The sequence below is a fragment of the Danio aesculapii genome, chromosome 12 (assembly GCF_903798145.1).
Source record: "Danio aesculapii chromosome 12, fDanAes4.1, whole genome shotgun sequence".
NCBI lineage: Eukaryota > Metazoa > Chordata > Actinopteri > Cypriniformes > Danionidae > Danio > Danio aesculapii.
In genome coordinates this window covers 14,567,161-14,591,816 of record NC_079446.1, presented here as the reverse complement: position 1 = coordinate 14,591,816, position 24,656 = coordinate 14,567,161, and the positions used below count along the sequence as shown (strand labels likewise).

At 36.4% G+C, this 24,656-nt stretch overlaps 1 protein-coding gene across 1 annotated transcript; it reads right to left on the bottom strand.

The window, feature by feature from the left end:
- Nucleotides 1–1,181: 1,181 nt before the first annotated feature.
- On the bottom strand, nucleotides 1,182–24,656 carry irf9 (interferon regulatory factor 9). The gene is made up of 10 exons (XM_056469634.1): nucleotides 24,543–24,656; nucleotides 23,788–23,844; nucleotides 22,759–22,881; nucleotides 19,801–19,981; nucleotides 15,898–16,037; nucleotides 15,677–15,749; nucleotides 15,516–15,575; nucleotides 13,379–13,783; nucleotides 4,328–4,440; nucleotides 1,182–1,705 (listed from the first exon to the last, which is right to left on the bottom strand). Exons 2-10 carry the CDS (start codon nucleotides 23,842–23,844, stop codon nucleotides 1,571–1,573), a joined length of 1,287 nt encoding a protein of 428 aa, XP_056325609.1. The 5' UTR covers nucleotides 24,543–24,656; the 3' UTR covers nucleotides 1,182–1,570.

The window sequence follows — 24,656 nt, the reverse complement described above, 5'->3', positions numbered from 1 at the left end:
ATTCTGATTTTAACTGTAGGTCCCAAGGCATTTGAGACGTTGAGGAATTTGGTGTCCAGTGAGGACTGTCTGTTCTTTGTTTTGCTCTAGCTTTCTTGTGGCTGTCCTCTTTTGGAATATCATGAAACTATTGCACATGGATCTGCTTTTCAGTTTTTCCCTTCCTAAATTGTTACACTACACTTGAGTTGGTGGTCATACTCTTCAAATGCAGAAAAAAAACAAGAAAACAGTATACACACTACCTGACAACAGTCTTGTTGTCGATCCCAGTTGTAAGAGCAACAAATAACAACTTGACTTCTAGTTGATCATTTGGAAAAGTGGCAGAAAGTCAATTTTTTTCGATTAATCATCTGATGAAATGCATCCCAATCATCACACATACTGCAAAGACCTATTGGAACCCACATGGACCCAATATTCTCATAGAATTCAGTCAAGTTTGGTGAAGGAAAAATCATGATTTGGGGTTACATTCAGTATGGGGGCATGCGAGAGATCTCAGAGTGGATGTCGACATCAATAGCCTGAGGTATCAAGACATTTGTGCTGCCCATTACACTACCAACCACAGGAGAGGGCAAATCCTTCAGCAGGATAGCGCTCCTCATATTTCAGCCTCCACATCAAAGTTTCTGAAGGCAAAGAAGGTCAAGGTGCTCCAGGATTGGAGTCTAGTCACCGGACATGAACATTATTGAGCATGTCTGGGGTAAGATGTAGGAGGAGGCAATGAATTCAAAAAATCTTGATGAACTCTGTGAGTCCTACAAGAACGCTTTCTTTGCTATTTAAGATGACTTTATTAATAAGTTATTTGAGTCATTGCAGAGATGTATGGATGCAGTCATCCAAGCTCATGGAAGTTATAAACTATTCATTTTCTACTGCACCATGACTTCGTATTCTCTACTGTACATTCTTTCTGTTAAGTGACAAGACTTTTGTCTAAGCACATCAGACCTTACTGTCCTAATTAAATAATTAAAAATCAAGGCATGATTATATTTTATTTTGGTAAAATAAGCATAATCTAGAGGCCACATATAAGCCACTTCTGATACCAAATGATCAACTAGAAGTCAAGTTATTATTCGTTGTTCCTAAAACTTGGATAGGCGACAAGACTTTTGTCAGTGAAATAAAAAAAACATTCAGGCAATCAGTCAAAAAAGCAGTTGGATTCAGCCGAGTGATACATTTATTGATACATTAGCGTTGGATGAAAATGTACCGTTTAACTAACAGTCCATTTGTAGTAAACTGTGTACATTGCTATTAATGCATTTAATGCAATTAAATCTCTTAAAGCACAGGATTTGTATAGTGCTACAAATTACAATTATTGAAACATACAATGTTACACTGACTAATGACATTTTGAACTACTTATAAATAGTGCGATAGGATTATATATTTATATAGTTGAAGCAGCTAATAATTGTAGCATTTACACTCACTACCACTGGACAGTGTTCCTTCTAGTTGTCCCAAGTCATTTTGCTTGTGATTTTGATCCATAATGTCAAGAATGCAATGCAGTGTTATCCCAGAGGTTTGTTACTGGTTATTCCGATACTTCAACAAAATTCAGTGTCACTTCCCCTGTAGGAGACTGGCTGGCCAGACTTTTGAGAATTGCAATGGACTCTCTGAAGGCCTTGACCTCTTCTATCTGTGCCTCAGCCCAAGGGAGAGAGATCTGGAAGAAGCAAATAAGGACATTTTCTTTCAGTTTTACCTTCAATTTGGTCCAAGCTCAACATTTATTCAATTTTTAAGTTTAAATATTAGATTTAGAGATACGTAGCAATGATTAACACAAAAGAAGATATTCCTCCATGAAGTTAAGGGTTACAGGTTGTCAGCTTTCTTCAAAGGCCCAATCCCAATTCTATTTTTTTACCTCTACCCCTTCACCATGGCCCTTGAAACATAGCATGAAAGGGATGAGCTTTAAATTTTCTGCCTAAGAAATGGGACAGCACTACAACACCTGCACACGTCGTCATATGTCATCGCAAGCTCTTATTTCATATGAGGTTGAAGACTGTGACTGCTGTATTTATTCCAGTTTCATTATTTTTTGTAATTTACTGTATCTTCAGGAAATCACAGAAGACAACAAAATCATGTTATTGTAACAATGTAATGTGGCAATAAGATCGTAACAGTACTGTGTATTTACACCGTGGCCACATTCATCTATATAAACACACGAAAACAACATTAACATTATAGGCACAGAAAAAAGGTCATTCCCAGCCACTAGACTTTTCTGACAGGGTATTTGAGTGTTATCAAGTGACAGATGCAAGAAGTATGTTGTCGGACTACTATACAGGAGTTATTATTAGGGATTATAGATAGCGAAATTTATCTGTTTTTTTTAAATAATTTTTTTAATGATAAAACTAATTGTGTATCTCCTGACTTCTGTGTGCAGCCATTTTGCCATTGTAGATGTTGTATTCTGGGAAGTTTTCTTAGCCCTATTATACACCCGGTGCAATAAGGTGCAAGACGTGTTTGGCATGATGTGTTGTTATTTTGAGACCAGCGCAACCCTAATTTTCCCATTTTGCTCCACGATGTTTAAATTTGCACAACTCATGGATGTGCCGGTCTAGAAAGGGGGTGTGTTAAGGCGCATTGTGGGCGCGTTGCTATTTTGAAGAATTAAAATAGACTGCAATTGAGCATGTTGGTTGTGCACCTTAAGCGCATACACATTGCTCAATACACAGAGGATGTACAGCTATACGCAAATATATTTACATATGAAAAATAATTAAAGGATTAAAATATTACAAGTATTATTTTCTACATAAATATAAAAACCCCTGCCTCCATCTCGTGGGGGGCAGTATATTAGCAGTATTATTTATTTTATGCATATTTATTCATTCATTTGATTTATTTTCAGCTTAGTCCCTTTATTAATCAGGGGTCGCCACAGTGGAATGAACCGCCAACTTATCCAGCATATATTTTACACGGCGGATCCCCCTCCAGCTGTAACCCACCCCTAATTCATATTTTTATTTGTTTTAATAACAACAAGCTTAGATTTGTCCACCTGTCGGGTTTTGGACCATATGGAGCATAGGACATGTGTTTGGATATAACCCAGACTACACTTTGTTATTATTGTTCACTTATTCATTTGCTGGAAATTAGAACTCAATTTAGAAATAGCTATTCACCCCTTACCCTTAGCCCTACGCCTTCAAGTTAAAGAGAATTGGGACACTCCTACCTCTTCATGGGAATGCGCAAGGGGAAGGGCTAAGGGGTAGAATTGTAATTTAAAAAGCCTAAGCTTTTAAAAACTACCCCAAATTCTTTGTATTTAAGATAGCAGTTTAAGCATTAAAGGGCACCTATTTTAACCCTTTTTTCAAGATTTAAGATGAGTCTTTTTTGTCTCCAGAATGTGTCTCTAAAGTTTCAGCTTAATACACCTGCTTGTGCCTTTAATACCTAGTTCTCCCCACCCACCGTTCCCACGTGCCTGTCAGAGTGTGCCTCAATCTCGGCGGCATCAGATAAACAGCACAGTGACAGACATGAGGGCGGCAGATCTCACATAATGTTTGTGAGTAAGAACTTTCACAATGATTAGTCACACACAATGTCATTACAAAGTTCACACACTCACACACACACACACAGCACACGCGTTTAACTCTGCGCTGTTTTCACACGGCAAATGTGACAGGATACACGTTAATATCCACAGCTGTATGGATATGCGTTATGTTGATGTACAAAATAAACCTGTTTTAACGTGCACAAACTTAGATTGAAGCGTCTTCTTTTATAATTGTACTGACATGTGGCTGTGGTCATTATGTAAAGACTGTAAAATCGCTGTAATCATTACAAACATGTTTTCAAAACGCTATAAAATTGTAAAACTTATTCTTGATCACATTTAATGATGACTGATGACCACAGCATGCTGAACAGATCTTTTAATCCCAGTTGCTTTGCGCAAGTTATGATATGATATGATTATAAGTGTTACTATGAATACATGTTAAAATGCGGCTGTCAATTAATTCAGCGAGGAAACTGCACTCCAACATCACGTTGCGGTGGGCCTCAAAATGGGAGGGTTGAATCCTATTTTAACATCAGGAAATGTAAAAAAAAAAAACTTATTGTCTTTATATCACCCCAATATGACTGTGGACACACTATACCTGCACACAGTTCTGTCCAAACAACTTACAAAAGATGATTTTCAACATAGGTGCCCTTTAACTTAAATGACAAATGCAGCATATGATCTATATATGTACATCTATTATGCATTTACCTTAATGATGATGTGTTTATCAGAGATGTTATCTCCCTCCAAGAGCTCTTCTCCAAAACACAGAATGATCTCACTTTGAGGTTGTTTTCCTCCATTGCGGAAACATTCCAACTCTGAGAAGAGGAAAGACATTTCCAATTAATACTGTAATCATTTATAAATTTGGTATTATACAAAAAGGCTTCTAGTTTTAAGAGACAGGTCTTGCTAACAATGCTAATGTTGCCGACAATCTTGTTAACATAGTACGTATTAGTATGTCCTAATTTTCTACCAGTGTCCACAAATTGCAAACATAATATGGCTGGGAAATGTCTCTTACCAGTAAAATAATCAAGGAACTTTATGTGACCCTTATGTGTTGGTTCAGTAATTTTGCATTTATGGTGATGAATATGTTATTTCCGTTGCCTTTAAAGTGAAATAACTGAATATAAACAAAGGAGGCTGAGAAAACTGCTAATTTTAGAAGAACATTTCAGATAGCACTCTTCTACTGGAGATCAATAATTGACACCCTTTCTGTGGTTCTTCAATATTGATTAGAACCAGGACCATTTGTGGCATCATTTGGAGTTGCTCCAGAGGACTCATGTTTATCTGTGTTAAAGTGAAAGACTCTTGCCTTCTCTTCTTTAATAGTATGCAGACTCGCAGAGCAATTTTTGCTCAAATGGAAAGATCCCCCTCCCAACCCACCTTTACAATTTCATAAGATATGGCACCCTTTTATTGATTACGTTGACCATATTAAGTAATGCCCTACTAATATTTTAATTTTATTTACTTCATTTATCTTTTTTTCTTTATTTGTATATATTTACTACTACTATAGTTATTTATCTTTGCATTGTTGGAAAGTGTCTACATGTATTTATACATATATATTTTTTATTGTTTCTCTTTCTTTTCATTTATGTATTTATTTCTTTTATCATTATTATTATTATTATTATTATTATTATTATTATCATTATTATTATGTCTCAGACCGAATTAACTGACATCTGGAAAACTATTGTATGTTCTATTCTGGGTAAGGACTGTGGGGTTTGTGAATGTGTATACTTGAAAATCAATCAAAAATATTCAAACAAGATATTTTAGATTTCATCAGCGAGATCTCTGACCCTCGATAGACAGCAACAGTCCTGAGATATTTAAAGTACAGAAAAGAAAGAACACTTCATTCTGACTTCAATTGTTATCATATAGAACTCCAAGAAAACTTTTGTGCACCGGCAGCTAGCTCTCTGCAACTCTCACATGGTCTCCCACTGAAGCTAAGCAGGGCTATGCCCGGTCAGTACCTGAAATGATACAAAAAGAATACCACTTCGAAAATTTAGAACTCTGCAAAGAAGAAAAGGAGAGCTAAGCTCTTTCTGTCGTCGATTTAAGGAAGCTCTAATGTTTCACATTGAGGAACTAAAAGAATAAATAATATTATATTATATATAATATAATATTGAACCTCTATGAACTATTTTCTACAAAAAAAAAAAAACTTTTAAGTACTCTTCACATTAAAGGTGCAGTAGGTGATTGTCTTCAGAAACATTTTTTGTTGTGCTGGTTGAAAGTCTCTTCACATTCCAATAGTAATGATTAAAGTAAATAATCTAAGGCATAAGACTAAAAAATGTTTATCCAATTAAAATAGTGTCAGGCCGACAACTCCCATAATTCTGATACGTAGCTTAAACTGTCTGTCAGCAAATGCAGAGTTGAGCTACTGCGCACCTGTTTGTACACAGCTCTGCCGTTTGTGTGTACACGCACTGCGCGTTCATGAGAGAGAGAGAGAGAGAGAGAGAGAGAGAGAGAGAGAGAGAGCGAGCACGAGAGCGAGCAGTAAATGCATGCTGTATCAAAACTTTGAATCAGTATTGAGTTACTATTGCACGCTGGAGGAAAGACGACACCATGGCAGAAGTATTTCTCTTAGAAAGGTAAGGCTATGTTTTAAAACTATTTTTGTCACACAGAGCTGATGTAGATTGGGTTATATGCACAGAAGTGTTGTTCAGCCACTGAAATCTTCTGGCGAAGATTGCTGTGACTTTTTTCAGTTTCATAAGGGACCTTTTACAGCATCGATAATGTAGACTTTATATAGTTTAAGAACAAAACATCAGTAAATAGCGCTATTTCGCCTAGCCTGATCTTTATTTCACTAGTCCAATTGTAATTTGCGGTATTACAACTACAAATGAGACTGACATGCCCTATATCGACAATAGCCAATCAGCTTTCTGTTATTGAACTTACTGCGCGCGGCGAATGTGACGTCATCGCTGTGTTTGCAGCTTTGCGGAGATTCGCGGTAAAGTATAGAGATTTGAAACCTGCGACCCCGCCCACTAACACAGAAAAAAAGTCTGGACACACACTGTAACTTAGGAGACGCCGGTTAAATGAAGTCACGCTGTGCTTACATGGATATTATCGAAAGTCTCTACCCGAAGATAAAACTGTGAAGAGTCAGTGGTTGAGGTTTATTTTTGCAAAAATACCTTAGCATTATAGCCCAGCCTTGTGCAGTGCTTCTGGAAACTACATGCTTACAACGAAGAATTCATGGGTTGTTTGTTAAAGGAAGGATCAGAAAAGATTACTAATGTAAGGGACTATGTCAGAACATAGATCAGTGCATTATGAATCAGTTTCTTCCTCAATTTAACAAGTGTAAGTACGTGCAATTAAAATTGTTGACTCGTTTACTCTAGCTTGTAAATTATGTATTTAAATGAAGCTCGCGTTCCATTGCCGTTTGTAGTTGCTATGGCCATCGTAAGCTGTTCCTACACACGTGCAACAGTCAAGTTTCAAAATAGTTCAGCTCAGGTTCGAGGTGAGGTGTCTGAATTACACCCAGGGCTGGACCAAGCTGAACTGGCACTCTAGGCGAACGACGATTACACCGCCCTCAACCCGAAAGTGCATTCTATGTATTCTGGTTTTGAATGTTTTTGTTAAGGACTTTTGTTTTGGTGTTGTGTCCTCTGAGGACGAGTGTAATGTGTGTGTGTGTGTGTGTGTGTGTGTGTGTGTGTGTGTGTGTGTGTGTGTGTGTGTGTGTGTGTGTGTGTGTGTGTGTGTGTGTGTCTGCGTGTGTGTGTGTGTGTGTGTGTGAGAAAAAAGAGCAGGTAGAGTGTGACGGGCTAGGAGACTCGTGTCGATCTTGAAGTTTTTGCACAATAAAATAGTTAGTCATCGGTATTTTCATTCACCCACTGGCAGCCAAAATCCACACCTTACACTATGAAGCGTGTGTGCACTGTGACTACTTTTATATTGTTGATTAGCTGCTGGGCATTTCACTCTGTCTCGCGCTGAAGGCCGTCAGTGTCGACCAATCGAAGCAGGCTGTCATCGGTCCAATCAGCGCAGATTAGCTTCGCGCTAAGGAGGGGTTTGGGAACAAATGAATCGCTGAACGATTCATATGGGAGTCGCTGGGATAATTAGGTAAAATTGAATGCATATTATAAGACCATGAAAGTGTTTTTTGACCTTGCATGCATATTAGACTGTTGTTGGAGACCCTTACAATCAAAATATGACCTTATTTTATCTATAATAGGGGCTCTTTAATTATTTACCCAAGGTAACATCATGTTTCTTTGATTTAACACATATTTTCAAAGTTGTGGTATTCTTTTTGAATCACTCTGTAAATGTAAGGAATTATCATTAATTCATTCATTTTCGTTTCGGCTTAGTCCCTTTATTAATTTGGGGTTGCCACAGCGAGATGAACCGGCAACTTATGCAGCATATGTTATACGAAGCGGATGCCCTTTCAGCTGCAACCCATCTCTGGGAAACATCCATACACACTCATACACTGTGGACAATTTAGCCTACCCAATTCACATGTACTGCATGTCTTTGAACATGTGGGGGAAACCGGAGCACCCGGAGGAAACCCACGCGAACACGGGGAGAACATGCAAACTCCATACAGAAACGACAAACTGACTAAGCGACCTTCTTGCTGTGAGCCGAACGTGCTACCCACTGCGCTACCGTGCAGCCTGGAATTATTACTATTATTATAAGCCTTTAATTGTTTTTGTGTTTTATTTTGTTTTGTTGAATGATTATAAAGATAGCACATCATCCTCTTTATTATGCAAAGAACTAGAACTAGAAGGAGTCATGATGCCTGTCAGAACAACAAGAGTTCTCTCTAATACAGTAGGAAGAATTGTTTGAGCGGTGTAAATAAATTATGGAGTGTGTACATAAGGACATTTATGGTGCACTATATAGCAGGTATGGTTATGCAGCAAGTTTCAGCACAAGGTTGTATAATGGAAATGTCTCATAACTTGCCTACTCTTCAGCTACATTAGCCTACATACTAATGTAGTTATTCTTCACAAAAAGGAGCATTCAAGCAGATGGACTGGGACATAACACAAGTTCAAATTAAAGGGCTTTTTATTTATTGGTAATGGAAATGCAATGTAAAAATACTACTAAAACTATAAGTACACATTAGGAACCACACACAAAAAGAAAAACAGTGCCTTGTCAAGAAATCTCCTAAATACCAGTATCACTAAGAGTTCTCATAAATATCAGTAAAAAAAAAGAAAGAATTGGAGCTAGTTTTTTTCTCAAAACCTATTCATAAACCTGAAGCTGAGGCAAAGTCTAAGGGTGGGGTTGACCTGGTTGGAATGGATGATGTCAGCATGTTTACTAACTTTGGACACATTGTTGCCTGATTGGGAGGAAAGGAGAGAGTGCAATATTATGTGGCCATATTTAAACAAAGGTTTCAAGAAACAAACACATTGACACATTAAAATAAAGATTTGAAATGCACACTAAGAGAATAATAACATTCTATAAAGTGTGTTACTTGCTTTTAATCCTTTAGACATTAAATAAAGAGTTTCTTCCATCCAATCTTACAAATTCCTATATGTTCTTAGAGAGAATATTCATTCATTCATTTTTCTTCACATTAGTCCCTTTATTCATCAGGGGTCACCACAGCAGAATGAACCGCCAACTTATCCTGGAATAATTTGCCTCTCCATGTTCGGCAGGCCGCAACCCTTTCTGTTTTTAAATCTAGTCTTAAAACCCATTTTTACTCGTTGGCTTTTAATACTAAATGAGAGTCATGCATGGTTTCCGCTACATTCATTCTTCCATGGTGGGGCGCCACGACAAAATTCATCCCGCCACGGCTACATTACAGCTTCTCATTCAAAACATTTAATATTTTTAATAGCGAGTTATAATCGCACCAAAACGTATCAAAGGGTAAGTGAATTATAACAGCGCAAACTTTTCTGTAACCGTAGTAGTGTTGTGCGTTATTTGTTTAACCCTTTAAGGTTACGTGCTAACTGACTGACTGACTGACTGACTGACAGGTGCGTGATGCGGGAGACCCAGCAAACATGACGTATAGCCGTTTCACTTTACTTCAAGATGCATTAATACTGCTCTGTAGGTCTATTGGAGACATTCATGTAAAAATCTATCTATTGAATCAATCAATCTTTTTAAAAAAATGTTGGCTAGAATTATGCATTATAGACTTATATCTCTATAGAATTAGAGAAAGAAATAACAGATTAAGCGAGACTGCAGTCAGATCATAAAGCAGATCAATGTTGATCTTTCTTTCGAGGTGCCAGTGCAGAAATTAACAAAACAATAGGCCTAATACAAAATATTATAAGATTATATAAGATTATATGCAGTAATTTCTGTCAATTTTCCTAATGGATAAACAGCACTCTGTAATATTTCAGTATGCTTTCACTTTCAGTTTTTCTCGCATTCGACATAAAATGCACAAATGCCAGTAGGAATGACATCCCCATCCTGCCCTACCCATAATTACACTGTTATGTAGCCTGGTTCGTTAGGTTGTTGGATCATTTTGCTTTCACACTACAATCGATTCGCCCCAGAGTTCGTTTCAATAGAGCCGAGACCACCTCATTCAGGCAGTCTTGGACCTATTGTTTCGCGTTGATCCAAGCGCAATTTCAAGATTCACAATCCCAAAGTTTGGAAGAGTGTACTTGCATTGTGATGATATTATATTGTCATTCTGGCACGCATTTTATATTGAAAGGTATTAAATGGACTTAAAATAACAATAATATTTTTCATAGAAATATTTTGGTGCAATATATAATACAACAAAAAATAGATATTGTGACAGGCCTATTTAAAATGTTTTCTTTATAAGGTATATTGCTGAAAATAGAGTTTCTTTAGCAATAAAACACTTTGGAAACACTTTATTTTGATGGTTCATTTGAGTATTAGTAGACTGTCTGCTTAATATCTGTTGATACTGCTCCTTCAACAGACATTTAACTGACTATAAGAAACTTTGCAAGTACATGTCAACTTACACTATCCCTAACCACAACCTAACAGTCTACTTACAATCTAATGAGAATTAGTTAGCATGTAGATGCAATGTAACTTAAATTCAACAAACGGACCATCAAAAAAAAGTGTGACTAACACTTTGGCAACGCTTTGGCAAAACTAAAGTGCTACTGTTTGGCCCTCCGAGTGTCTGGGAATCTACAATTAATCAAGTAGATTCGTTTAAGCCTAAGGTCCACAGTCACGCAAAAAAGTCTTGGAGTTATTTTTGACACTGAGTTAAAGTTTGACAAGCAAATAAATTAAGTCATCAAAAGTGGTTTCTATCAATTAAAGAACATTGCCAAATTGAAGCTTTTTCTGTCTTTTAAGAAGTTGGAAACCACCATCAATTTTTTTATTATGTCCAGATTGGACTACTGTAACTCTTTGCATTCAGGAGTTTCGTATGCTTCAATTGTATGCCTGCAGCTGCTTCAAAATGCAGCTGCTAGGCTTTTAACTGGGACAAACAAAAGTTCTAGTATCTCACCAGATTTATCATCCCTTCAATGGCCCCCAGTCCAATTTAGGATTCAATACAAGTTAAAGACATCACTCTTAGGTGCAATTTGCTGTCAAACTATTTTTACAGTTCAGTTTTAGCAATCTTCATGTTTACAATTGTGCTCCCTTCACAGTGCACTTTGAAAACATTGATGTCTTTTTGAACACAGCTGAGCGGAATTTGTTACGTCTCCAAAGCTAGTATATTTTTTTACAGTCGCTGCTCCAAAACTTGTGAAAACAAAAAAACAAAGCATGCGTTAATGCTTTTTTTATAGTAGGTTATTTATTAAGAAATGTAACCTACTGTATATGACATGGGTCTGTTGGTTAGAACATTGGTAAGAACAGTGGTTTGCATGTGTCAAATTGTAAAAGTAAACTTTTCAAAAAAAAAAAAAAAAAATTAATAAAAAATATCCTACTTAATCATCATCATCATCATAATTATCATCATCATTAATATTATTAATTTGATTATTAAAGTAAGATTTTTTTCATTTCATAATAAATAATAAATATAACATTTAATTTCTTAATAAATAACCTCATTATTTATTTATTTATTTATTTATATGATTTATATATGATATTAAAATGTGTTAGCTTTTGTAAGTGATTTTATGTTTTAGAATAGAATATGTAATATTCTCAATAATATTTGTAAAGGAAACATAGGCCCTATATGTGGCAATTACGAGTGCACGTTTGTACCAAAACTAATATTGGATTTTTTTCAATGCGTGTGCGTGTATATAATTTGCAATACAATAAAATTTGCAAAACAATATAATTTGCACAAAGAAATTATGGGGATTCTTCTCTAAAGAAGTAGTTACTTCACCCCGTTTAGAACATCATTATGGGCGTTTAACGTTATAACTATCGAGGTTCAAGCGATGGATCTGCGACAGAGAAACTACAGGTTTTGGAAAACACTCGTCAATACATCGTTCTTTTCCCAAACGATGCATCGTACCATGATAGTTCAGCCGTGAGTTACGTCGTTGTTTGGAAAACGCACCAGGTCGGAAAATTAATTAATTTTAATGTTATACATATTTTGTTTATATATATATATATATATATATATATATATATATATATATATATATATATATATATATATATATATATATATATATATATATATATATATATATATATATATATATATTAGCCCCCTTTGAATAGTTTTTGCTTTTTTAAATATTTCCCAGATGATGTTTAACAGAGCAAGGAAATTTTCACAGTATGTCTGATAATATTTTTTCTTCTGGAGAAAGTCTTATTTGTTTCATTTCGGCTAGAAAAAAGTAGTTTAACATTTTTTAAAAACCATTTTAAGATCAAAGTTATTACACCCTTTAAGCAATTTTTTTCCGATAGTCTACAGAATAAACCATCGTTATACAATAACTTGCCTAATTACTCTAACCTGCCTAGTTAACCTAATTAACCTAGTTAAGCCTTTAAATGTCACTTTAAGCTATATAGAAGTGTCTTGAAAAATATCTAGTAAAATATTATTTACTGTCATCATGGCAAAGATAAAATAAATCAGCTGTTAGAAATGAGTTATTAAAAGTTTTAAGTTTAGAAATGTGTTGGAAAAAAATCTTTTCTCCGTTAAACAAAAATTGGGGAAAAAATAAACAGGGGGGGCTAATAATTCAGGGGGGTAAATAATTCTGACTTCAACTGTATATATATATATATATATATATATATATATATATATATATATATATATATATATATATATATATATATATATACATATATATATATATATATACATATATATATATATATATATATTTATATAGTATAGATTTTGTATGTTGTAAAGCACTTTGGTCAACATCTGTTATTTTTATATGTGCTCTGTAAATAAATACTCTTGCTGCAACAATGTGTTAAATTTAGAATTGACATGCTCATTACTATTCTGATTTTCCTCTACGGTAGATGATTTGTGAATATGACCCCATATGAAAAACCTAGTATTCTGTAAATGTTTTTATTAACCTTTAAGCCAACGAAAAATAAGAAACTTATTAAATAATACTTATTCTAACTTTTTGGGGTTTTATAATACAAAATATATGCTTGTGAAACACTTACCTTGTTGAAATGTCTCCCGATTGAACAGCTGGGTTGGCGTGCCTGATCTTTCCATTTTACAAGGTCCTATGGTGGTACTATGTGGTCCTCTCCAGAAGACCCGTCCCTGGCAAAAGCGCTTGGCATAGATGCCTCCTGGAAAGGAGGTCAGAGCTACTCCCCATTCCATGAAGGGCAGCAGTGATTTAAGAGCATTCAAGCGTGGGGCGAGACTGGAGTCTGTGCTAATATCTGATGGGGGGTCCGGGAGAGGAATTCGATGGAAGTTGGAGCGACTGAGAGACGGTGGAGATGGAGGGACTGGTGAGGGAGGTAGGTAAGAGATCCGGACATCGTTGCTCATTACTTCTCGCCGCAAAACCTCCTGACCAATGTAGTGCACGGTTATGTGGAAAGTGTGCAGTGCTGAAAGAGCAGAGGACTTTTATGAAACTATTGGCCAATGAAAACAATGACATGTATTTGATTACCAAATCAAACACAGTTGAAGTCACACATTTACAAACACAGTGCTAGTTATTTTAACAAAATAAGAGAGATCATAAAAAAGGCATGTTGTTTTTTTATTAATGACATAACAAAAAGTAGACCTTTCAAAAGTACTTAAGAGTAGTGAGTATTATGCTGTAAAAACCTGATGCTTTTACATGTAAGTTGTGGATGTGTGTAAACGTAACATTCTGTAGTGCATTTAGTTATTGCGCAGCAGGCACACAATGTCATAAGACGTTAATATTAGGTTAGATTTAGGTCGTGACGTCATGTGAACCAAAATTCAATGTCTAGCCAGCATCTAAGGACAACGTTATTTTGATGTCCAATAACAACGTCATATTATGTTGATTTTAGGTTGTTAAAAAGTGACCGAAATCCAACGTCATATTGATGTCAAATACTGACAATACTGACATTTATTATCAGGTATGGCAACCAAAAATTAATCGTCTGATAGACGTCATGTCTGTAACGTCCACTCAACATCAAGCTGTAACATCCTTAGACTTTAATATTTGGTCGATTTTAGGTTAGACATTGACGTCAGCCTGACGTTGGGTTCTGATGTCTACCTGTCATTCATTTCTAAACAAAATGCAATGACCCCACGACATTGGGGTACAACGTCAATCTGACATTATGTTGACGTTTTGTGCCTGCTGGGTGTTTAGGCCATTTTGGTGATCATACATTAAACATCCGTCATCTTCTCATCAGTGACATGCATCTAAACAGTCTCTGGGTCAATGTGTGTAAAGATTTTGGACATTTTTAACACTTCCAAACAGTTTACTGCAATTATAAATCATCCTGTCTTGAGGTAGTACATTTACCTTCTATGTGTGATTTGATTGGACAGGAATCACAGGACTGATTTTTCTAAGTCTACATTTTTAAAACTACTTAGTAAATTACAATTCCTGAGTAAAAACTACTCAATCACAGTAGTTTGAGTATTTGTTATTTGTTACTTCACACCACTGCAAAATAATAGATTAATAAATAAGCTATATTAAGAAGTTTACATACACTTGATTCTTAATACTGTGTTCCGACCAAGCAAATTTATATATAATTTACATTTGATTGAGGTTCAAACATAAACATCTTGACTAAAGTATGGTTCGTAAGAGAAAATCTAATAAACACCTAAAAATAAACTAAAAACAGACTAATATAAATGTAATTAATGTGTAGTCATTCATTCCTTTGTATTTGATGACAAGTCTAGTTTTGGACTATAGTTAGTCGTCTATGACAGCCTATGTTTTAGACAAGACGTCTATGTATTATAAATAGATGTCTATTAGACGTCTCTGACATTTATTCATCAGGTATGGCAAAAATAATCCGTCGTCTGATAGATGTCTTAGTGGTAACATTCACACAACGTCAATCCGTAACATCATTAGACATTAATATTTGATTGTTTTTAGGTTGCCTTGGAAAGTGACCAAAATACAATGTCTGTCCAACATTGGACACTGACATCAATTTGACGTTGGGGTCTGAATTCAACTGATTTCCATTTCCACCCAAAATGCAACATCCCACGATGTTGATGTACAACGCCAATCTGATGTCATGTTTACATCCTGTGTCTGCTGGGTTATGAAAAATAAAACAATATTTTTTTAATTACCTTTCTTTTCAGCCAAAGGTACAGCTTCAATGGTGAAGTTTAACTGGATATCTTCTGTGTCTTATAAAGATCAAACAATAAAAAAACTTTGCATTAATATCAACATTAACCACAAAAGAACAAATATAGTTAAAATTCATAGAATCAAATCAGATGATTACTGTTATCACTCTTCTCCATTCCTGTTTGAATTGTTATCGCACTTCCTGTATTTATGACGATTTCCTGTGCACTCTGTGAAAATCAGAACGAGAGATTAAAGGCAGCAAAAACTGAGTGCAAATTTTATCTCCATGCACAATCTTGATCGAATTATGCATATGCAGGGCAAGTTTTTGTGGTTTGCATGATGTTGCAATATACATGAGTAAGGCATGCCCACCATGTTGATGGCCTGTGGTGCAACAATCTCCTCTTTGATCTTTTTGCCTTCAGTGTCCTGCTCATTCTCAGATTCGCTGTGTTTCCTCTTGCTGTTTCTCACTGATTTCTGACCATTCTCTTTTTTTACTTGGACAACTCCTATAAGATAAAAAGAGAAAACATTTTTACATGCTCATTGCAGTTTTCACAGGTATCTTAACTTAATTTCAACATTTTCATAATGGATAAGTTAAGACATATTTAACATTTTTAAACCACCAGAGATGCCTTTAAAAATCAGTTTGAAACCAGCATAATATAATAAAATTCTATTTTCAAAGTTTTCAGAATTTTCCTTTAATAGATTTTTATCAAGCATAAATTTTCCCCTAATATTCTGCAAATATACATAAATAATCTGTTAGTAATTGGATTGCATTTACATTTACATTTAGTCATTTAGCAGACGCTTTTATCCAAAGCGACTTACAAATGAGGACAATGAAGCAATTTACAAAACTATAAGAGCAACAGTGAATAAGTGCTATAGACAAGTTTCAGGTGTGTAAAGTCTAAGAAGCAAAGCATTAGTAATGTATATATATATATTTTTTTTTTTATTTATTTATTTATTTTTTTTTTGAGAGAGAGTACAGTTAGTGGTATAGCCAGAGAGACAGTTAGGATTAGGAAGGAAAGTGGAGACTAAATAGTTGAGTTTAGTCGTTTCTTGAAGACAGCAAGTGACTCTGCTGTTCTGATGCAGTTAGGGAGTTCATTCCACCAACTGGGCAGATTGAATGCGAGAGTTCGGGAAAGTGATTTCTTCCCTCTTAGGGATGGAACCATGAGGCGACGTTCATTCACAGAACGCAAGTTTCTGGAGGGCACATAAATCTGCAGAAGTGAGAGCATATAAGAAAGAGCAAAACCAGAGGTCGCTTTTGGGTTCATCAAAGACCACTTGTGCTGCTGCATTCTGAAGCAGCTGAAGAGGTTTGATAGAATTAGCTGGAAGCCCGGCTAGTAGAGAGTTGCAATAATCCAATTTGGAGAGAACAAGAGCTTGAACAATGAGTTGAGCTGCATGTTCAGATAGGAAGGGTCGGACCTTTCTGATGTTATAGAGTGCGAATCTGCAAGATCGAGCAGTTCTAGAAATGTGGTCAGAGAAGTTTAGTTGGTCATCAATCGTTACTCCAAGGCTTTTTACCATTTTGGATGCAGTAACGATTGCCCCATCCATCTGGATTGAAAAGTTATGGTGTAAAGTCAGGTTGGCAGAAACTTCAAGCATTTCCGTTTTCGTTAGGTTAAGCTGAAGATGATGACCTTTCATCCAGTGTGAAATGTCTGACAAGCAGGCTGAGATGCGAGCTGGAACCGACGGATCATCAGGGTGAAAAGAGAGGTACAGCTGGGTATTATCAGCATAGCAGTGGTAGGAAAATCCATGTTTCTGGATGACTGTTCCTAAAGATGTCGTGTAGATGGAGAGGAGAAGTGGCCCAAGAACAGAGCCCTGAGGTACCCTAGTGTTTAGATGCTGTAGGTTGGACACCTCTCCCATCCAAGACACCCTGAATGACCTGTCAGAGAGGTAAGATCTGAACCATTGAATAACAGTGCCTGCAACGACCAGTGACTCAAGCGTAGATAGCAGGATCTGGTGGTTTACAGTGTCAAAAGCAGCTGATAACTCAATCTGATAACTCAATCGATGACTCAATTGAACTAAAAAGCCTTCATGTAAATACCTATATGTAAATATATTAAGCCGACTGAGCTACATCCAAATTTCAATCAGATTGTAATGTTGTTGTTTTTTTAAACCTGTTCTGATCTGATTTAAAGGATATATGAGTACTTGACTGAGCTGTGGATGTGAAAATTCATGTGACTAGGGCTGCAAAATAAATTGAAAAATTATCGTTATTGCGATAGTAGTACTGTATATGCAATATCCATATCGCAAAGAAGTGTAATAAATTAATTACATTTTGTGTGCAAGGCATTTGTGTGCTACATGCATAGGTTGTAAAAATAAATCTGACCAGATGGGGCATTTAATATCTTTATCCCTACCTAGGTGCTGTTAAGTGAACCTACAGCTGAAAATAAATACTAAATAGTCTTGTTAGGAATTGGGAGACAAGAGAAAAAAAGGCAATAAGGATCAGAATTTCCGCTGAGGTTTTCTGTCATTTGTGGTATTTTCAAGTCGATGGGCTCTATTTTAAAGGATCTAGGTGCAAAGTCTAAAGCGCATGGTCTTTCAGGGTTGTGCTTATTCTCTTAATTAAAATGAGTTATGATTGAGTTTTGAGCATTGTGCATTAAAAGTTAAACTCCATTCGGCCTCTTTACTTTCTCTTTACTTTTAATCTTTACTTCTTTACCTTCATGGATAAGGAAACGATGCTGTACGCAAACACACATCCTATTCTTATGCCCTGTATAGAGACGCATCCATGTCCAAAACCTAAACTTGTTTTTTATTATAACAATTATAAATATGCATATAATAAATTATTCAAACAGCGTGGTGCAAAACGTGAAAATTACTGTTGCGCTCGTCTGAAAATAGCAACAAATCACGCCAAACACATCTTGATCCTTATTGCACTAGGTGTATGACCATCATACATAAAAATTTTTTTTGTTTTTTAATTCGCTCAAAAAATATATTAAATGTTTTTTTTAGTGTGATTATAACATGAATAAATTCTATATTTTTAAAATTGCTGCTGAAATAGCATTTTGCAAGTTAGGAAAAATTATATCATTATCGTAACACTCAACAACAATATTGCATATTTTCGCAGTATTGTGCTGCCCTAGTTCAGACACGCTCTCCAGATTTAAATCTAGATGAAAAATGTAACTTTTTAGCCTAGTTTTCACACGAAATATCTTGTGACACTCTACTGTGCAATTCTGTTTCAACCTCGGGATACGTGTGAGGTAACTACAGATTATGCAGCTCCAGTTTGAAACAAGCCTTATGTGAGGATTTCAGATGAGCTGACACATGTAAAATGATGACATAAGATGTGAGAACCTCATACTTTGCCAAGCTTAAACCACCTTATAAAACTTTCAGAAAGTAATCTTCACTTTCATCATGTTCATCTTGCTTGAATACTATCATTACTTGAATTATTATATTATCCCAAAACTGAATTCAGCAGTAGTTTCTTAGTAGTTTCAGTAGTTAATATGTACTTCTGATAACCAATATATTTAATACTTCACTTATTTGATAATCTACTTAATTTGCATTACAAGTTATGTTGAAAAATAACTCAGATCTATGCAAATAATTGTGCTCTTCCAGCTAAATTAGATGCTGAGTCCTACTTAAATTATTTAAAACATAAGCTAGGGTTTAATGATTTCACTCACTTATTCACTTAATTTCCTTCAGCTTATTCCCTACCTTATCAGTGGTGGCCACAGCAGAATAAACTATTGAATGCCCTGCACAACACTCTCCCATTCACACACTATGGTCAATTTAGTTCACCAATTAACCTATATCGCATGTCTTTGGTCTGAGGGGGAAACTGGAGCACCCAGAGGTAACCCACATAGACAAAGGATAACATGCAAACGCCTCCTGAAAGGACCAGCATCCTTGCAACCATGCTAACCATGTAGCTACCCTTGGAATAATTCCATTTTAATTAAAACAGTAGGTATCCATGTAAACATACAGCCATTGCAGAGCACTATCTACACCTAGCAGAAGAAAATAATTTGATTCATTGTAATGCTGTTGCTTTAGACCAGTCATACTTTGAGTTGTTCTGTTATTTTGTGAGAGAGATTAAGAGCCTGAAGAAGAATGAGAAACATCCAGAAAGTATGACTTAGAAAAACTATTAATATATCAAAAGAATCTGTACCACATGTTGACTACCTTGTTCTTCTAGTGGTACAAGGCGATACACCTTGTAGGGTTCTGAAATATCCAGCTGTGACCTTTCTGTGACCTCACTAAATTCTGGACTTTTGTTGAGGGCACAGCGAAGGCGTGTTTTCCAGGATGCAGGGTCCGAATTTCCATTCTCCAAAAGCTTCCCTTTAAATGCCGCCCAAGCCTTTGATTGAAAAAAAAAAAAATTACTATTTAGATCCATTTCAAATTAATTATAATGTACTTATTATTAGTATGTAATTACTTAAGAGATGCTGGCTTAATAAAGGCACAGTATGTAATTGTTGCAGTTAAAGGGCATGAATTCACAACAAATAAGGGCATGGTTTGATGATGCTGTCATTAAAGGCTGGTTTATACTTCTGCGTTGAGTGATCCGTGTGACCCACGGTGCCTGCCTTGGGCGTAGTCGTGCATTTATACTTCTGCATGCTGTTTGTGTTGCTCTGCAATAGCACTTCCGAAACGCTAGCTGGCAGTGAGTTTATGTTCCTCTGTGTCGAGTTTATTCACGGGTGTATTCACCTTAATGTACAAGTAGCTAAAACTCACTCATTCAATGGTGGGAACTGGTGGACATGCAACAACTTTAATCATAAGGTAAACACAAGACAAGAGTTTCCATCTAGAGCTCCTTCACAGGACTCGACACTTGTAAACACTCGCTCCAACGGGTTCGCACAGCTCTTGATCCCACCCACACTTGTTGGCTACCAAGCCGACCAATCACAGAGCTCGCACTATGCGTCGTTGTGACGTGTTGTGACATTTTTTCAGAAGTGCGCATCAGCGCCAGCCACGGCGAGGGCTATGTGACAGTGTGACGGTCATAGTGTTCATGTGTACTATTAATTAGTGTCCACTAGATGAAGGTGTTCCGTGATCTGGTGTTCCTCTGGAGTGTTGAACAGGTGCGGTGTTTTGCCTTAATTACGTTTAGACCAGGTCCAAAGTGTTACCTGTGATGTGCGTTTGGATAAAGACCAAGAGAACAGGACGTTCATCCTTCCCTCTTCAGCTTTGGAGATTTTTTGTTTTCTTTTCTTTATATTTATGTATCATTTCACTTAAATTTTTGATTAAACATGTTTAAGTTGATTTGATTTCTGGTTTGGATCTTTATTTGGTTTTTGTTACTTCATTCTTGAGCCAGGAGGTTGTAACAGACAGCGTAAAGCATACGCTGAAGAATACACGCGCGCTTGACACAGAAGTATAAGTCAGCCTTAAGTGTCGAATCAAAGAAGCTGAAGTATTCAAAACTTATTAACATGAATCAAACTAAGGCTGAAAGCCATCAAAATGAGACCACTGAAGCAATTGTTGATGTGCGACTTTAGAGCTTTTATTACGTCATAGTTGGCTTCTGGTTCTTCCAGTGATGGTAATGTGGGGAAGAAGCAGTAGTGTTTTATAGTATTAAATACACAATTGCACAACACTTAAAGCTTCGTTGGTGTTTCCCTGCATTCTATAACAGCGGTTCCATATTCCACACACCTGCTAATTCCACGTAAACACACCTGATTCAGATCATCAACTCATTACAGAGAGATACATGAACTGATCCTTTTGTATCAAATAAGACACATGCAAAATATGTATGGCAGGGTGTCTCGAGGACTGGAATTAGAAACCATTGTTCTATAAATCGAAACCAGTAATCAATAGCATTAGTATGATGCGACACACGGTCCATGTCACTAGTTAAAAATACTCAATTTTCTGTATGTTAACATTCTTTGAATAATTTGGGATAAGTGACATAAAAAATCCATAATATAAAAACCGTTCTATTGTTTTGTAGAGTTGTCACAATACTGGAATTTGGTATCAATCGGTACTGAAATTTTAAAAAACGCCTTTCCCGCTAACATTTGAACGTTGTTGACCACAATCTTAAACAGCAATGATTTGCTATTGTGTTCACGTGCTCAACAGAAATGACTGTGATTGGCCATGAAGGTAATCAGTTCACTGAAATCACCACTGTTTACTGAGTGTAACTACAGATGCAGGGACACTGGGGCGTTTTAAAGCCACAAAGATCAGCTGGTCTGTTTATGAGTTGACATAAATCAACTGATGGCTTTGAAATGCTCCAGTGTTCCTGTATCTATAGTTACACTCAGTAAACAGTGGTGAGCTCAGTGAACTGATGACCCTCATGTCCAGGGCTTAATTTGTGCTGGAACACGCAGGATCCAGCACATCTGAAATCTTATCCGGCACCTCATTTTACTGATCCCCCTCCTCAACCACCCTCCTTCGCCGTCCGCTGTTCACTTTCTTCCACAACTCCCCAACCCTCTTTACTTTCGTTGCGACAAATCCCCCCGTTCTTCACTTTTCATCCATGACACCCCTCTCCCATCTATCGGCCTGTCTCACCCCTAACCAGTCACACCAACGCTTAACCCCCTACCGCTCTTTCGTCCGTGCCAACCCCCCCCCCCCCCCACCCCTTTCCACTTTCGAGCATGGCACCTCTACATCCTCGAGTAACACCTGTCACCTTTACCCCGACCTGTTCCGGGGCCTCGCAATTCCAAAATTAAGCACTGCTCACAGCCAACGACAGTTATTTCTGTTGAGCACATGAACACAATGGTAAATCAGCACTGTTTCCGGATGTGCTCAAATGTAAACGGGAAATAGACATTTTTAAAATATCAGTACCGAATGGTATTGAATTCCAATATCGTGACAACACTAGTGTTTTGTATATTTTATTGAAAAAATTTTTACATATTGTGCCTTCAATACAAACTTCTTGACTCATAGTCATAAACTGAGCAATTGATTGCACTAATTGGTGAATTATAGATATATAACTAGCGCAGGATAGAAGGCAAAGCCAATGAAACTCCAAATTAACTGTTGTCTAACATGAATTCCATAAAGGCAGGAACAAATATAGAGAAAAAAACACATTTGCACCTTGAAAATAGCTGCATCTTCCTCACTGCGAAAGTCTTGTTTTCCTGCATGTTTCCATGGTATGCGAAACATGGTCTTCTCTGGGTTGTCCCAAACCAGGCCGAGATACTTCCCACTATTCACCTACATCCCCAAGCACACACAATGATAAAATAAACCCATCAACAACAGCAAGCTAGAGCAGAATTAGACAGCTTTCTAAGAAATTAATTGCATGATTTGTTGTTTAAACCAGTAAAAACATCTAAAACTACTTCTCAGAATGTGCTACTTACTGAGGCAAGGTTTCGAGGTTTGAATTTGTACGTGTTTGAGTGACATAATCAGTAATAGCTCAAACAACCACTCACTATAACTAAAGCACTATATGCACAACTCGTCAAAACTTGCAACAAATGGGCTACAAAAGCAGAAGATCACTCTGTGTGCCAATTCTATCAGCTAAGAACAGGAAACTGAGTCTACAAGCCACATAGGGTTACCAAAATTTAATAGAAGATTCAAAAAAATTTGCCTGATATAAGGTTGGAATTTGATGTAAACTACACAAAACATTTCTTGTATCAGAGGTTCAGGCTGATGCTGGAGGTGTGGTGGAGGTTTTCTTGGCACACTTTGAGCTCCTTTTAAGCACCACTAAGCAACTTACATGAGCATTTTTTGCTGACTATGTCCATCCCTTTGTAAACATAATATTCATACATGGCTACTACCAGAGTACATGCCATGTCAAAAAGCTCAAATAATGTATAACAAGTAGCTTGAACATGCTAATAAGTTCAGTTGACTATACTCAAATGACCCCCACAGTCATCAGATTGCCATCTAAAGAATACTGGTACTGGTGTGTGGCGGAATGGGAGATTTGCGGCATATAGCTTCAAAACGGAGGGATGCTATATGTTATATTAATCATTTATCATGTCAACATGAACCAAAATGTCTGAGAAATGAACTGCCCTTCTTTCTAACTTATGTAATTTACATGATTCTATAAACTCAGATCTGTTGTTCACACTTCATACACACCTGTTCCACTATCCAGGAACGGAGACGGCGTGTGGAGCGTATCCTTGCAGATGCCATCTGAAATAAAATATCATACAATGACAGCTCAAGCTAAGGTATGCTAATTGTAATATCTCTAACAATAAAATGCCACGTATCTGCTTAATTCACCACAAATATCTAATAATTTAATAAATAAGCGCTTTGATCATTTTGAATTAGGATTTTCCAGTTTGTCTAAGTAATTTAAGAACTGATCGAAATGGATTGTGAATTACTTTTTAATCGATACTTTCAGCATCTATATAACAATAAAGAAATCTAAAACTGAGCTGTCAAAACTAAACTAATCACATTTCCTTTAAACTGCGTTTACAACTTACACTAATTTATTTTTTCATTTACTTTTGGAAATCAACAGAAACATCGATAGAATCGCCGTTTTTTCCTACTTTATAGTGCCTTAAGAAGCCTGCGCACTCGGTGTAATATAGGGAGCGGCGGTACTAAATTAGAAACACTTTAACTGCAATAAGTTACCATAGTATGTTTGTAAACAATATAGGCTACTACAGTTACATGTTTAAAACAATGCGTGAAATTGAAATCTAATAAAAATAACGTTACCTGGTATTTAGTTTGTTGAACTTTTTTCTTTTAAAAACATTTACATCAAATAATTGCAGCATAATGCTGTACGTGAGATTCGTGACAAACTGTAAGTTTAGATTAAGGTAAATTAGACAATAAACATTATGTACTTTGTTTCTAATTACCTTTAGTGTCGGTCCTGTGCAGTATCAATCGTTCTGTAGTTCACAGTCCGTCCAGCCCATCGCACTAAACATTCCTGAAAGCAAAAGCAGTGGAGCGGCCCAGGCTGTTAACGC